The sequence below is a fragment of the Geotrypetes seraphini genome, chromosome 3 (assembly GCF_902459505.1).
Source record: "Geotrypetes seraphini chromosome 3, aGeoSer1.1, whole genome shotgun sequence".
In the NCBI taxonomy this organism is placed as follows: domain Eukaryota; kingdom Metazoa; phylum Chordata; class Amphibia; order Gymnophiona; family Dermophiidae; genus Geotrypetes; species Geotrypetes seraphini.
This window is the reverse complement of record NC_047086.1, coordinates 67,162,053-67,179,214: the sequence shown is the minus strand read 5'-3', so window position 1 is coordinate 67,179,214 and position 17,162 is coordinate 67,162,053. Positions and strand designations below refer to the sequence as shown.

Sequence of the window (17,162 nt, the reverse complement as noted above, 5' to 3'; positions counted from 1 at the left end):
ATGATCAACTGAATGGCCACAGCAGGGAACCCCCAAACCCCACCGCAAGCTGGCCAGCAGGAGGGATGCCCACTCCCACTGCCAGCCCCGACCCTTCCCCCCCACACACACATATCCACTGTCAGCGACAGGAGGGATGCTCATCCTTCCTGCTGCAAACCTTGAAACAATCCCCAGCAGGAGGGATGCCCAATCCCTTCTGCTGACACTCCCTGAACACATGACTCCCCCTGAACACATGACTCCCCACTCCATGAAACCCTGAACCCCTACCCACCAAAGTCTACCCAGGACCCCCCCCCCCAAATTGCTTTATAAGCAGGGCCGGCCGGAGGTATGCCTATTCCCTCCAGACGCCAGGCCCACCTCTTCAGAATGGTGGGCCTTCCCATTCCTGGTGCATTCTGGGATGTATTGGGGAGGGGTCTAAGGCCTTGATTGGCACAGGTGCCTAAGTTTCCTCCCATAGGAGAGGCTTTAGGCACCTGGGCCAACCGGAATCTTAGGCCTCCTTCCCAATGCATTCTGGGATGCACTGGGAATGGCCTAAGTGTCTGATTGGTTAGATCCCTAAGGCCATGGCCAGCATCCCATTCTAAAGAGGCGGGCCTGGTGCAGGAAGGAGTAGGCATTCCTCCAGCTGGCATTGCTTATTAAGTCCAGGGGGGGTCTGAGTGGGCTTTGGAGGGGGGGTCATGTGTTCTGGAGGGGGGGTGCTAGCTGGAGGGAGTGGACATCCCTCCTGCTGGGGATGTTGGAGGGTGCCAGCAGGATGGAGTGGGCATCCATTCTGCCAGTCGACTTGTGGTGGGGTTCGGGGGTTCCCTGCCATGATCAGCTTAGTGGCAATGCAATTCTCTAAATGGCACCTGTGACATAGAGAATCAGGGCAATTCTATATAGGACGCCTCAAAAGCCGCCTAGGTGACTGCTGAGACTGGGCATCCTATACCGAATCAGGCCCTTAGTATCTGTTTTTGCCTGTGACTTGCTTGAATTTAATGTACAGCTGTATATATGCCATCAAAACTAGTAGTGTAAAAGTGTGCATTAGCATCCCCTCTTACATTTTTGAAATTTCAATATATGCAGGTTTTTTTTGTCCCCTGAGAATATTGCCTTGAACATGTAAATCAATGTACTTGAGTTGTGAAAATAGATGCATTCTTTTAACCAGCTGAAAAATCCATTTGAGTAGTTCATTCATTGCACTCTCACAATCCTTGATTTTATGTATGTATTTCCTTTTAAAATTGTTTCAATGATAAATGTTCTAAGACATTGACAGCTCAGCCTTGTTCCAGCAAATGCTCAATGACTGATGCACTTATGGAGGTGATTCTTCAAGCACTGTTTCATATACCATTTCTCGGTGTATTGTATTTTCTCTCCAATTTTCCTTTTCCTCTAGCACACATGATAGAAAGTCTTTTCTTATGATTGGCAGGAAAATTTAGAGAAGAATTTAAAGCTGCTTTTACATGTCGTTGCCTTGGGGTCCAGCGTCATGATGAACAACGGCTCAGCAGAGGACGGACGAGCACAGGAAGCCGAAAGTCCCTAACCACACAAATTAGCAACTATGACAACGTGTCCAGACTATCAGAACATGTTGTACTAACCAGTATAAGCACACTCCCAACAAGTAATAATGGAGCTATTCACAATTGAAGGTGGTTTTGGTCTCATGTGAAACGTTTTTGAAGTTTCCACAGTATTGTACGCTTCACTCTAGGACTACATATATAATTCACGTTTCAACAACAGTAAAAGTAAAAATGATAGTTGAAATGAAGCAATTGTAAATTTGCAAAAAAAAAAAAAAATGTTATTCAATATTTTTTACATGTAAAGTTAAATTAAAATGACTTGTATCCACAGAATTGTGTTTTGATGTGCAAAATGTGGCCAAAATGTAATTTAATTTTATTAATAATGATTATCTAGGTAGTGAATTTATAAAGGGCTTTCACATGTTAAATATTTTTAACATGCAGGAAAGGGAGTTGCATTCATACTGAGAACTGCATGTGTATTTATACAAATTCTGTCCAGCATGTGGAGTTTGGCCAGAGCAGGAACAGAACTGCAAGTATAAATAATCTAATCTAAGGTTTGGCTTTATATACTGAGTCATCATTCTAAGAAAGCTCGACTCGGTTTACAATAATTAACTTAACAAATAAAAACCATAAAAAATAAGACTAAATTTGGGGAAATAAGTTGTTTTTTAACGTGCATGCATATGCATAAAATATATGCAAATCATTGCATCTGTCTTTGAGCAGGTGGGAATTGTATATGTGAAATTTCATGCTATTGGAGTCACTTCTCAGTGATTAGTATATAAATGCAGATTAATGCATCTAATTCACATTTTTTGGCAGGATGCACTAGTCCAAAATCACCATCTGTATATAATTTACTGTGGGCAGCAAAACACAAAGCAGACCAAGAACAATAGGATATATCTGGTTTATTTAAATCCCACTCTCGAAATTGCCATGTTTTGACCAAAGTCTGCATCAAGGGATAAAGCTAAAAGGTAGAGCAACCTTCTTCGAAAAACTCACAAACAATCCTTCCATAAAATAGCAGCAGTTAGTCTCAGCAAGCAGAAGTAAAATAGTAACAGAGTAGATGACGGCAGATAAAGACCCGAATGGTCCATCCAGTCTGCCCAACCTGATTCAATTAAATTTTTTTTTATTTTTTCTTGTTAGCTATTTCTGAGCAAGAATCCAAAGCTCTATCCGGTACTGTGCTTGGATTCCAACTGCTGAAGTCTCTGTCAAAGCTCACTCCACACCCTCCCAGCCATTGAAGCCTTCCCCAGCCCATCCTCAACCAAAAGGCCATATACAGACACAGACCATGCAAGTCTGCCCTGTGCTGGCCTTAGTTCTTCAATATTTACTATTATTTTCTGATTCTAGATCTTCTGTGTTCATCCCACACTTCTTTGAACTCTGTCACCATTTTCCTCTCCACCACCTCTCTCGGGAGTGCATTCCAGGCATCCACCACCCTCTCCGTAAAGTAGAATTTCCTTACATTGCTCTTGAATCTACCATCCCTCAACCTCAAATTATGTCCTCTGGTTTTACCATTTTCCTTTCTCTTGTTCTACGTTAATACCCTTCAAGTATTTGAACGTCTGAATCATATCTCCCCTGTCCCTCCTTTCCTCTAGGGTATACATATTCAGGGCTTCCAGTCTCTCCTCATACATCTTTTGGCGCAAACCTTCTATCATTTTTGTCACCACCCTCTGGACCGCTTCAAGTAATGGATCTTCTGCTTGCTGAGACTAACTGCTACCATTTTGTGGAAAGATTATATTTGTGGTCTGCTTCGTGTTTTGCTGCCTGTTGATTGTTTACAGATCGTTTGCCTTTTATTGTGTTTTCTATCATTTACTGTAGGTGAGATACATCATCATTACATTACATTACATTACATTAGGGATTTCTATTCCGCCTGTGCCTTGCGGTTCTAGGCGGATTACAATATAGAAAATATCTGGGCAGTTCCAGTAGAATTACATTTCAGGATAAGGGTAAGTTACAGGAACAGTAAAGGATTATGATACTTCAATTTCACAGAAGATAATACATATCACAGAAGATAATACATATAACAGAAGATAATACATATCATAGAAGATAATACATGTCAACTGAATCAAGTTATATCGGGTGTAGTGTAAAAGAGTTACAGTACATTCTGGATCACAGACAAAGAGATACTATAGGTGGGTGTTTCCAAAGGCGTTGATTGGAGACTCATTGGGTGGTGGTTAGAGTGATGGGAGATATTTTTTGAACAGTAGTGTTTTTATTTCTTTACGGAACTCTTTTATGTCTGTTGTTTTGGTCAGAAGTTTTGAGATGTCAGCCTAGTATTCAAAGGCATTTATTTGGATGTTAGCAGCCATTATCTAAATTTTAAGTGCCCTCTCCAGGGCTTATTCATGAATTATTGGTGACCCTAGACAGTGCTGTGGCAGAGTGAGCAAAGAACATAGCCATTTCAAATAACTCAACGGATAGTCCATGGTATTTAACTATTAACTGGATAGCTAAGGTGCTAAAGTAAGGAGAACAAAAAATTTTGATCTTCTTACACCACACAGCTATCTAGATCTATGAGCTGGAGCTGACTCCTGGTGACCATGCAGTGAGGGATTCCTCCTTATGGTTTTCTTGGCATGATACAGGTGTTGGTTGCCATGGCCTTCTTCCAAGACCACAACGAGCTGCTGTGGGATTTGAACTTAGGCCTTCTGGTTCTTAGACCACTGCTTTAAACATTAGGCTTCTCTTCTAATTTGCTATCAAGAAAGGGGATGAATATCACCACTATTTATATAGCCTGCACCAGTCACTATTGTACTATATATGTATGTTCACTGCTGCTGCTACTACTACTACTATTAATAGTTTCTTTAGCACTACCAGAGGTATGAAGCACTGTACAGAGTCACAAAGAAGACAGTCTCTGCTTGAAAGAGATACTAATCTAAACAGACAAGACAGACAAACAGGATATAGGCCTAGATGCACAAAAGTCAGTTGGTATTACTGACTGGATCACTGTTGGCCGATTCGCTGGCCGATTCCCCAAAAGCAATTGATGCACAAACAAGTTTGCATGCAAACGCGACCGATTCAATCGCTCAGTGAGCGACTGACAGATGCGCAAAGCCCTAACAGCAGTGACAGGAAAGAAGCCTCCTCTCATTGCTGTTAGGGCTTCTGGTTTTGTTTTTAATGGAACAGATGTGCTGTGTTAAACATAACCTGTCCCATAAAAAAGCCCCCCATGCCATGCCCTCTCACCTTGTGCCAGTACCCTGAGTTGCCATCCTCCCCATCACCACTCCACCCCTCCCCCACGGCCGACCCGAGGCAAATTGGCAGGCGGGATGCCCACTCCCTCCTGCTATGAAGGACCTCCCTCCCTCCCCTACTCCCCCAAAAATGCAGGAGGGATGCTCACTCCCTCCCGCCATGAAGGTACCCACTCTCCCTCCAGGCCCCCCTGCTCTGTGCCTTAAAAGTTGGAAGCAGGAGGTACCAAAAAAACCTGCTCCTCCCTCGATGACGACACTGGGCCTTAGACCCCTCCCCAGTGCATCATGTGAGGGGAGGGGCCAATCAAGGACTTCCTTAGGCTCCTTCCTAAGGTAGTCCCTGATTGGCTCAGACGCCTCAGGCCCCTCCTCCTTAGTCCCCACTTAAACAATTAAGTTAGGCACTATTTTATAAAACTTGTGCATGAAATGTTGTGCACTAGTTAAAAAAATTCTGTGCCACACCTTGCTGTTGAATAGCTTATCTGAAATGGGAGTCTCTGAACTTGTACTAAAATGGTTCCAAGGCTTCTTAACAAACAGACAATACAGTCTTAAAAGATAGATCTTTCTCATGCTACTGTACACCACCTTGTGGCAAACTACAATGATCTCCAGTCTCACAGCTACTTTTGAACATATTTATAGAAATATAGAAACATGATGGCAGATAAAAGCCAAATGGCCCATACAGTCTGCCCATCTACAGTAACCATTATCTACTCCTCTCTCTAAAAGATCCCACGTGACTATTCCAGGCTTTCTTGAAATCAGACACAGTCTCTTTCTCCACCACCTCTACCGGGAGACTGTTCCACACATCTACTATCCTTTATGACTACCTTAAATTCAATTGATCTAAGACCCAGGGAATGGCTCTTTTATGTAGATGATAGCATCCTACTAATCCAGGCAGATTTGAACATAGCAACCATTTCAACCAAGCTCTCAAGAGCACTGGAAAAAGTACACAAATGGTCAGCAAGATACCATCTTAAACTAAACACAGAGGGGAAAAAATAAAAAACCTACTACGGCACATTACACTTACCATGCACTAACTGGCTAATGCAGAGTTTATCCAGGATCATTTAGCGCTTTCTAAATAGAAGGCAATAACCTCTGGATTCTATATATGCCATTCAGATTTGGGTATGCTCTTGAGAAACCTGTACAAATTAATTGGCTAACAAGCTATAAACCATTAATAATTGGATGCTAGTAGCCAATTATTGACGGTTATTGGCACTGACTAAGCTTTGTTCATCTGGCTGCACACGCTGGGTGTCTAAATCCTATAGTGTACGACCTACAAGGGGACATGGAAGTGCATTTGTGGCTCAGGGGCATTCTAACTTGGGCACTAGAATTTTCACGAGGTTTCAAAAGGTATCAGTCTGGCACCCAGAGAACTGTTACTACTCTCTACATAAGAACATAAGAATAGCCATACTGTGGGGGCAACACATACTGGGTCAGACCAATGGTCCATTTAACCCAGTTTCCTGTTTCCAACATTGGTCAATCCAGGTCACAAGTGTCTAGCAAAAAAAAAAAAAAAAAAATGAAATCGCAGGTACATTCCATGCTACTGATCCCAGGGCAAGAAGTGCTTCCGCCATGTCCTTCTCAGCATCAGACTATGGACTTTTCCCCCCAGGAAATTGTCCAAATCTTTCATATACTAACCATTGTAACCACATTCTCTGGCCATGGGTTCCAGACTTAACAATTCTTTGAGTAAAAATATATTTCCTCCTCTATGCTTTAAAAGTATTTTCAAGTAATTTCATTGAGTATCCTTTGGGTTTTGTACTTTTTGAAATGGTGAAAAATTGATTCACTCTTACTTGTTCTATACCATTCAAGATTTTTTCCAGTGCCCATATTTGAACACTATATGTATCCAAGTTAACCTGGAGAAGGTACCATGCGTTAATCTGAATGTTAATTCATGACCTGCAATAAATTATACTGGGAATGCCCATTTTTGATACAGCACTAATTTTGGGTTTGATGCACATTATCCTATGTTATAGTGGTGTAAGCCCAAAACAGAGCGCATTTCAGTGAAAGGGTCCTTATTATTTCAATGTAACTATTTTAGTTTGATTTGGGTTGTGTTTTATTATCAGAACTGTGGATATGAGTATGGATATCATCTGGTCATAAATATAATATAAGAACATAAGAATTGCCTAACTGGGACAGACCGAAGGTCCATCAAGCCCAGTATCCTGATTCTAACAGTGTCCAACCCAGGTCCCAAGTACTTAGCTAGATCCCAAGTAATAAAAAAGATTTTATGCTACTTGTCCTATGAATAAAGCAGTGGATTTCCCCAAGCCATCTCAATAATGGCCTAAGGACTTCCCTTTCAGGAATTTATCCAACCCTTTTTTAAACTCCACTAAGCTGATTTCATCACGTTTTCTGGCAACAAATTCCAGGGTTTAATTACATGTTGTGTGAAGAAATATTTTCTTCAGTTTGTTTTCAATCTATTATTTAGTAATATTTTTAACCATGCTCTTAAAGTAGATCATTTTCAAGCACTAAACTGTCTTATTATTTCATCCAACTATCGTACCTATTGTTAGTTTCCATCTTAATAGATTATCTGTTCAAACTTATGCTTATTTCATGTTGTGTTGTATTGAGTTGTCATGGGTGGCACACCTTACCATTACCCATCACTCAAAGAAAGTTACAAAATTATTTGTAAGTAAAATTATAGCAATATCTAAATACAAAGGTATCCATAAAGTAAAATAACCATAGATTGACACAGACATAAAACATAAAATAAAATAAATCCAACATAAAAATATAAAACAACATTAATGACCAAACTCCATTCATACTCTCTGATCTCCTTCATGCAACTAGTGGTTAGTTGTTAGCCTAATGTTTAGTGCATCACCCTGAAAAACAGGATTCAATTACCGCTGCAGCTCCTTGTGACCCTGGGCAAGTCTCCCAACCCTTCATTAAACATAAGAACATAAGAATTGCCACTGCTGGGTCAGACCAGTGGTCCATCATGCACAGCAGTCCGCTCATGCGGCGGCCCTTAGGTCAAAGACCAGTGCCCTATTTGAGTATAGCCTTACCTGTGTACATTCTGGTTCAGCAGGAACTTATCTAACCCTTTCTTGAATCCCTGGAGGGTACTTTCCCCTATAACAGACTCTGGAAGAGCGTTCCAGATTTCTACCACTCTCCTTACGTTTGTACGGAATCTATTCCCTTTTAACTTTATAGAGTGCCCTCTCGTTCTCTCCACCTTGGAGAGGGTGAACAATTGCTCTTTCTCTACTAAGTCAATTCACTTCAATATCTTGAATGTTTCAATCATGTCCCCTCTCAGTCTCTTCTTTTCAAGGGAAAAGAGGCCCAGTTTCTCTAGTCTCTCCTCCAGTCCCCTTAACCATTTTTGTTGCTCTTCTCTGGACCCTTTCGAGTAGTACTATGTCCTTTTTCATGTTCAGCGACCAGTGTTGGACGCAGTATTCCAGGTGGGGGCACACCATGGCCCAGTACAGCGGCATGATAACCTTCTCAGATCTGTTTGTGATCCCCTTCTTAATCATTGCCCTAGGTACAACAGAAGTACCTGTATATAATATATAAACCGCTTTGATTGCAACCACAGAAAGATGGTATATCAAGTCCCATTCCCTTTCCCTATAGTTATAATTTAAAAGAGGCCTTTATTGCATTCTGAAAGTTCAGGAGATCTCTCAGTCTTAATGGAGATGCAATGCTAGAAAAGCAAAGGCTCAGTTCTGAGTACTTTGCGATCTAACTCCATCAGGAACAAACCACAAAGCCTCTGATGTCTTGCTGCTCCATGTACAATTCTAATCATTTTACATGCTTAATTATTTGAGGAAATCAATTTTTTAGTAGATCCTCAGCAGGCTCCTTCTTCCTTATACGTTGTTCATGCAAACATCGCATGAGCTGCTCTCGTCACTGGATCCATTTTTAATGTAAACAGTGCTTAACATGCATTCCTTATAGCAATAATTTAATTTTAATAAATAGTTTTTGCACTTATCTTATTAGAATTAATACTCTGGGAGCACCTCCACCGACTTATCCATGTTTCATAGCTCTTCCTCAGGGTCGAGGCTCCCTCTAAAAATATCTTATTCGGATTCTTAGATATTGCAGCTGAGCACCACAGTATTTCATTCAGTATTATAGTGAAAGCCTCGACCCTGAAGAAGAGCTATGAAACATGGACATGTTGGTGGAGGCGCTCTCAGAGTATTAATCCTAATAAGATAAGTGCAAAAACTATTTATTAAAATTAAATTATTGCTATAAGGAATGCACGTTAAGCATTAAAAATGGATCCAGTGACGAGAGCGGCTCAAGCGATGTTCGCATGAACAATGTACAAGGAAGAAGGAGCCTGCTGAGGATCTACTAAAAAATTGATTTATACGTACAAAAATCTAATACTGGGTTATTTGTTTGTAGACTGCTTTATGTTAATTACCCAGCTGAACCTAGCCATTTCTTCAAGCTATACTAATTATTTGAGGAAACAGTGCCCTGTGGTATTTTGCACTAGCTCTGATATACACAACTGTGCTTTGTAAATTACAAAACAACTGTTGTATTTTTCTATTTCTTCATATCATGCAGTTAACATTTCTATTCTGCAGATCTGTTAACTATTAGTATCATATTGTGCCTTCTTATAATAAAGATAACAAATTTTAGACACTACAGGACTCATAGTCAAAGGTAATTATGCATTTGTCAGCGGTTGCTGGCTGCTGGCAAAAAAACATAATTGTTTTATCTATGCATTTTCAAAAAAAATATACAGGCAACATTGGACTGTTTAAATTATTAAATGGCCAGATATTATTCATATTTTTATGAATCAAGTTAGGGGAGTGGTGAGACAGGCCAAGAAATTATCCTGACAACAGCCTAAACTAAATGGATATTGCAAGCACAGTCATACCACTATCCATAAATTCAGCTCAGCTACCTATATGGATAGGGGCACTTAATTTATAGTTTAAGTTAAATGACAGTCCTAGTGTTTAACTTAAACTGGAAACTGCACCAGCTAAATATCTGCGCTTGAATTTAAAACAACCAGAACACTACTTAAATCCATTTTCCTCCAAAACTGCAAATTTAATTTGACCGCAATGCCTGCCTGAAAATATATCTTTAAGGTTTTTCTAAACACTTGATAATTTGTTCTTTCTGCAAACACGTATTGCTTCTGTATTCCATAATAAGAACCTACTACTGCTACGTATCATTTCTATAATGCTGCTAGATATACGCAGCGGTGTACATTAACATGTACGAGACCATCTCTGCTGAATAGAGTTTACAATCTAATTAAAACAGACAAGCAGGACAAATAGGGATTAGGGAATTACTTACAGAGGGAATGATAGAACAAGCATGGGTACTTTACAAGTGAGTGGGAGTTAGTTAAAAGCAGCCTCAAAAAATGGGTTCAGCCTAGATTTGAATACTGCCAGAAACAGAGCTTGATGTACTGACTCTTCCAGGCATACGGTGCAGCAAAATAGAAGGGATGAAATCTGAAGCAGGCAGTAGAGGAGAAGGGTACAAATAAGAGAGAACGGAGTTCCCAGTGAGGAATATAAGGAGAGATAAAGGAGGAGCTGCAGAGCAAATGCACTTGTAAGTCAATAAGAGGAGTTTCAACTGAATGTGTAAATTGATAGGGAGCCAATGAATTGACTTGAGGAGAGGGGTAATGTGAGCAAATTGACACTGGCGTAATATAAGTCATGCAGAGAATTTTGAATGGATTGAATGGGATAGAGATGGTTTAATAGAAGACCTTTGAGAAGCAAGTTGCAGTAATCTAGACAAGGGGTGATAAGAGTGTGGATAAGAGTTTTGGCAGTGTGCTCAGAAAGGAAAAGTAGGATTTTGGTGACATTATAAGGAAAGAAACTTTACATTACATTACATTATGGACTTCTATTCCGCCTATACCTTGCAGTTCAAGGCGGATTACAAAAGAGCTAACTGGACATTTCCAGTGAAGTTACAACAGTTTTGGGGGGTTGTTTTTTTTTGTTGTTGTTGTTTTTTTTTGGTTACAAGGGAGGAGAGGTACCTGGATTAATTCTGGCTTTAGCCATCTGTTTGATTTGTGCAGAGAAATGAGTCAAAGATAACTCTGAAGTTGTGAGCTGACGAGACAGGGGGAGATGAGCGTTTTATCCACAGAAATAGAGTGGATAGAGAGAATAGGTGAAGTGGAGAGGTGGGTTTAGGTGGAAAGATAAGAAGCTCAGTAATAGCAGTGAGACAACCAGCAGCCATGCCAAACATGCAGGCTGAGACTCGGGCCTGGATTCCTGTAGAAATGTGTGGCGTAGAGATGTAGATCAGGTAGATCTGGCAGTGGTGATACTAAAAACCACAGAAAGAGATCAGAACACCAAGGGAATCGGTATAGATGGAAAAAAGAAGAGGTCTCAAGACAGAGCCTTGAAGGACACTGACTGATAATGGGATAGCAGTGGAGGAGATCCACCACTGCATCCACTAAAAGTCCAATGGAAAAGATAAGAAGTAAACAAAGAAAAAAACAGAACCCTAAAATCCAAGTGAGGACAGCGTATCAAGGAGTAGGTGGTGGTCAACAGTGTCAAAAGCAGCAGATTGAGAAGGATGAGGATAGAATAGAGGCCTTTGAACAGGTCATTGAAGAATTTAGCATGGAAGTTAGGCACACAGTCAGATGCAGAAGTATGCACCCACACGAGGTAGGGCACATAGTTATCCATGTGCATCTTTGTATCTGTGTGTAGTTTTATGTGTCATGCATACTGATATCACAGTCATTGTAAAATAGCTGCCATATGTAAAAAAATAATTTTAAAAAATGAGCAGAACTTTGAAGAAACAAACACTTTCCTCCTGCCAGGTGTTTCCTGAGACAATAACACCATCTGTTTCCATTGTGTGGCCAAAGGGGGGACTCCAGCAGGATGGGGCAAGGCCTAGGAAAGGCTGTGCAGGTGCTACAACAGAATAGCTTCCTATTCCAGAGAGGTAAGTGCCAACGGGGGGGGGGGGGGGGGGGGGGAGATCTGGGAAAGGAGAACTAGGCCGGAAGTGCATGGTAAATTGTGAGATATGTCTGACAGTGTCTTCGTGCTATCAAAAGGTCCATATGCAAATTATAGGCAGGTGACCCAAAAACAAATCACCAGGAGATTAGGATCATATCGGTCCCATGAGGACAGGTTACAAATGGCCCAGCCATACTCACAAAGGCACAACACAGTGTTCAAGCACACGAGTCCTCTCACTCAGTGCTAACAAATATTTGCACAAGCCTGACAGCATATGAAACTGCTAATAAAGTGTGTGTGTGTGGGGGGGGGGGGATGCCAAGGACCCAGTAAGCTATGCTCTAATGCCATTCATCTGTGAGGTCCATTCACTATAACCAGGCATAGGGGATATATTTACACTTCAGGAAAGATATACAGTATAAATGAACAGGGACATGCATCTGCTTCAGGGTGAAATGCTGGATGTGGGGGGAGAAAGAGAGAAGATGGCCCTTTTGATAGCATGGAGATATTATCAGATACCTCTCACAATTTATCAGGCATCTCTGGCCTAGTTCTCCCATCCCAGGTGATTAGGGCTATCCCGAATGTTCATATTCAATTCAATTCAGCTCTAAATAGTGCCCCAAATACATTAGCATCCACTATCTCCTCCTCTCCCTAAGAGATCCCTGTCCTGTGCTTTCTTGAATTCAGACACAGCCTTTGTCTCCACCACTTCCACCCATCTAATTCCATCTACAAACAATCCGGGACTCTATTGTGCTAAATCATACTGAAATAAACACTTGATTTCTGATTTCAATGTTGCTGCTTTTAGTATTTCTTATTTTAAAGGCCAATGCTCATTATTCATATTTGGTATTTGTATTTGGCTAAATAGTAAAACTGTACAACTCTAGGGACAGTATTTTGCACTGACTAAGGCCCTTTTCCCAGTTGATGTAACTTTCCCACACTCTCTATCCATTAACCTACAGAAAGAAGACGGGGCCCAAGAATCCAGAGTACACAAGTATGGGAATGCGCTTTCTCCTAAATAATGGTCCTTATATTGGAGTACATTTGTTAGATGGTTCACTTATTTAGTCTTTGTTGTTTCTTAACCCCGGTAAAAGTGGCCAAATACATTAAGGGAAAGGGATTTGATACACTGTTTGGACAAGGTTTATTAAGCAGTTTACAATCAGGTACACAAAGCATTGTTTCCTTTCTGTCCTGTGGGCTCACAGTCTATCTAATGTACCTGGGGCAGTGGAGGAGTGTGGGGTTTAAACATACAACCTCAGGGTGCTGAGGCTGTAGCTTTAACCACTACACCACACTCTCCTCTGAGCTCAGGGCTGCTCTTCTAAGAAGGATATAGGTATTCTCTCCCACATGTTGTTGCATCCCCACCGGGGATGCATGAGGGAGGGGCCTAAGGCCCTGATTGGCCCAGGCACCTAATTTTTGGGGCACAATCTTCTATTTTCCACCTGCAGGAAGAATTAACATCACACAGTATAATCATCAGGAGGAGAGCAAGTTTGGGATATTGCTCCATTGGAAAGAATACTCCCCAGTTGAGTTTTTTATTTAGTGGTCTGTGGTCTGTAATACACATAAATTAGAATTAACAGCAGTGGAAAAGTTTTCAACATAAGATAAAGCTGTTTTATTTTTGCCAACCCTGATTCTGTGAAATAACACGCGCTGACCCTGGATAATAGGGTATGCAATTTAAAGGGCCTGCTAGGAATGAAAGTCCCAGTGTTCAGTTTAAACAAACGTAATCCAAAAGAACAAGACAAGCAACTCCACGGTAAATATGCAGAAGAAGAGAAGTGGGGAAGGAACCGTACACTTCAACCTGAGATAGAACTGAGCTTATTGAATGCAATCATTTATTAAATACAACACATATATAAATAATCATCAGTCTATCTTGCATATCCTTTCAGATAGACTGATGATTATTTATATATGTGTTGTATTTAATAAATGATTGCATTCAATAAGCTCAATCCTTCTCTTCCCAGTGTACACTTACTAGCATTATACCCAGAAATGCAAGGCTGGGTTATGTCTGGACTTCAGCAATGAATTTCCAGGTATACAAAGCCATCCAAAATATAGCCAATTACGTGCAATAGTCAGCTCTTAATTAGCAATAAAGAATCACAGAAAGATAGGTCTGCCTTTTATGCAATCTTATTCATGCGGTTAACTTTAAACTTAACAGTTTAAGTGCCAACTCCACCCTTGAAATGCTTCCAAAGTAATTGGTTTTGGCTTTGGCAATAATCAGGCATTTTCAGTGGCATTATCCAGTTAAGTGCCACTAAAAATGCATGGTTAGCCCCAGACAAAAGATGTAAATGGTCAAGAGCCTCTCTTGGATATTTAAATTATTTTAAATACTACCAGTAAGTCCAAAATTATTATTTAGCATTAACTGAGCATTTGCTTAACCATGGCACAATGGTTAAAGCTATAGCATCAATACGCTGAGGTTGTGGGTTCAAACCCCTGCTGCTCCTTGTGACCCTGGGAAAGTCACTTAATTCCCCCATTGCCCCAGGTACATTAGATAGATTGTGATCCCACCGGGACAGACAGGGAAAAATGCTTGAGTACCTGAATAAATTCATGTAAAAACATTCTGAGCTCCCCTGGGAGAACAATATAGAACAATTAATAAATAAATAAAATAAAGGAACTTGAACATTACAAGACGTGTCTTCTTTCATTCTAGTAGGTATATATAACAGATGCAAATGTGGCATGACATTATAGAATACATTGCATAAGAACATAAGAATAGCCTTACTGGATCAGACCAATAAGAACATAAGAATTGCCGCTGCTGCGTCAGACCAGTGGTCCATTGCGCCCAGCAGTCCGCTCACGCAGCGGCCCCCAGGTCAAAGACCTGTGCCCTAACCGAGACCAGCCCTATCTGCGTTCGTTCTGGTTCAGCAGGAACTCATCCAACCTTGTCTTGAATCCCTGGAGTGTGTTTTTCCTTATAACAGCCTCCAGAAGAGCGTTCTAGTTTTCTACCACTCTCTGGGTGAAGAAGAACTTCCTTATGTTTGCACAGAATCTATCCCTTTTTAACTTTAGAGAGTGCCCTCTTGTTCTCTCTACCTTGGAGAGGATGAACAACCTGTCTTTATCTACTAAATCTATTCCCTTCATTATCTTGAATGTTTCGATCATGTCTCCTCTCAGTCTCCTCTTTTCAAGGGAGAAGGGGCCCAGCTTCCCTAAACTCTCACTGTATGGTAACTCCTCCAACCCCTTAACCATTTTAGTCGCTCTTCTCTGGAACCTTTCGAGTAGTACTGTGTCCTTCTTCATATACGGTTACCAGTGCTGGATGCAGTATTCCAGGTGAGGGCGTACCATGGCCCAGTACAGCGTCATGATAACTTTATGTTCCATCTAGCCCAGTCTCCCGTCTTCACGGAGGCCAATCCAAGTTACAAGTACCTGGCAAAAACCCAAATAGTAGCAGCATTCCATGCCACCAATCCAGGGTAAGCAGTGGCTTCCCCCATGTCTGTCTCAACAGCAGATGATGGGCTTCTCCTCCAGGAAACTGTCCAAACCTTTTTTAAAACCAGCTACGTTAACCGCTCTTACCACAACCTCTAGCAATACATTCCAGAACTTAAAAAAAAAAAAAAATTCCTCCTATTGGTTTTAAAAGTATTGCCCTGTAGCTTCATGTTCATACTTTCCAGTCCTGATCAGCATACACTCATTCATGGCCTCCCAAATACCCCTTTTGACAGTACAAACTTATATGCATATATTTCTCCTTTAAAGATTAGTGATTATGGTTTTAATTAAACTTGCTATGCTGTCTATCTGTTCAGCAGGCCAAAGCAATGTACAGACTAAGCAGAAAAAGGAATACGTTAACTCTCACAAGCCAGTGGTGTACAGCACATGTAGTCACAAATGAATATTTGTTATAGTAGCGCTCTACCAGACATACAGAGTTATATCCTCAAAGATCCATCAAGCCAGTCAATCAAGGGAAAACAAAGGCAGCTCTTGAGCATTATTAAACAGCTGACTCTTCAAATGCCTTTTTAGCCTGATCCCTGCTGATCATTCTAGGCATGCACTTTGCCCTATCTTTATAGAATTACCTCATTATTCTTTCGTATTCTGTACTCTTTTCAATAGGTTAGACTGAGCCTCCCTGGTGACCATGTGGGGTGGGGAGAGCATGGAGGACAAAGTCATTTCTGTTTCCTTCAAGGAATGGTAGTCTTGAATGATACAGTATATTGACAGAACAAAGACACTTGAAGATCATTTACAATGGTTGTTTCCATATTATTTGCTGTATATTCTGAAGAACATTTGTATACTTTTCTCATTTTGCTGATGTCAGAATATACAGAAACTCATTTATTACTACTCCTGTATATAGTACTGTACAGACGTGTAAGAGACATTCCGAGCTCATGCTTCACAGATCTTAAGAGCTAGTGAAAACAAAAATACATAACAAATACGAGATTCTAGATCAGGGGTAGGCAACTCTGGTCCTTCTGGGCCGGAATCCAGTCGGGTTTTCAGGATTTCCCCAATGAATATGCATTGAAAGCAGTGCACGCAAATAGATCTCAGGCATATGGATTCCGGCCCTCGAATGCCCGGAGTTGCCCACCCCTGTTCTAGATGAATGCATTACAATGAAGTGGTCAAAATGTAAATGCAACCTCAAAAGAGCTGGCTTTTTAATAGATCAGTCTTACTATATTTTAGGGTAGGATGAGGAGGTTACTAAAATATGTGGGTATGTGTCTCCCATCCTGTATGTACTAAACCTATACCCAATTTTATTTTTGTTTTTGTTTTTTTTAAATATTGTAATTTAAGTTGCCCTTTTCCCTAATGTTTTAATGTCAATTAGCAGTATATGTGATATATGTGGATTTTATTATTTTATATGATTTTTATCTGTTGTAAATCACATTGAAATGAGATTTTGCGATCTAATCAAAGAATTTATTAAACTTGAAACTTGAAAAGGTGAGTTTTTAGTCTGGATTTTAAAGTGGCTGGAAAAGGAGCATCGACTCAGGAAGTCTGTTCCAGGCAAAAGAGGCAGCAAAGTTGAGCGAGTAGAGATGGGAGTTAGCAAAAGAAGAAAAGAGCACAAATAAAAGTGACATGCTAGATGGAAAAAAAAAAAT

The 17,162-nt window shown here is 40.7% G+C and overlaps 1 protein-coding gene across 4 annotated transcripts in view; it reads left to right on the top strand.

Annotated features, from left to right (window-relative positions):
• The window catches only part of HCRTR2 (hypocretin receptor 2), a 132,921-nt gene extending 130,898 nt beyond the window's left edge, over positions 1 to 2,023 (top strand). For all 4 annotated transcript variants that reach the window (XM_033938476.1, XM_033938478.1, XM_033938479.1 and 1 more), the window contains one exon: positions 1,448 to 2,023. In XM_033938476.1, coding sequence (XP_033794367.1) covers positions 1,448 to 1,671 — 224 coding nt within the window. In that variant the 3' untranslated portion in view covers positions 1,672 to 2,023. The remainder of the gene's footprint in view (positions 1 to 1,447) is intronic.
• Positions 2,024 to 17,162: the final 15,139 nt, after the last annotated feature.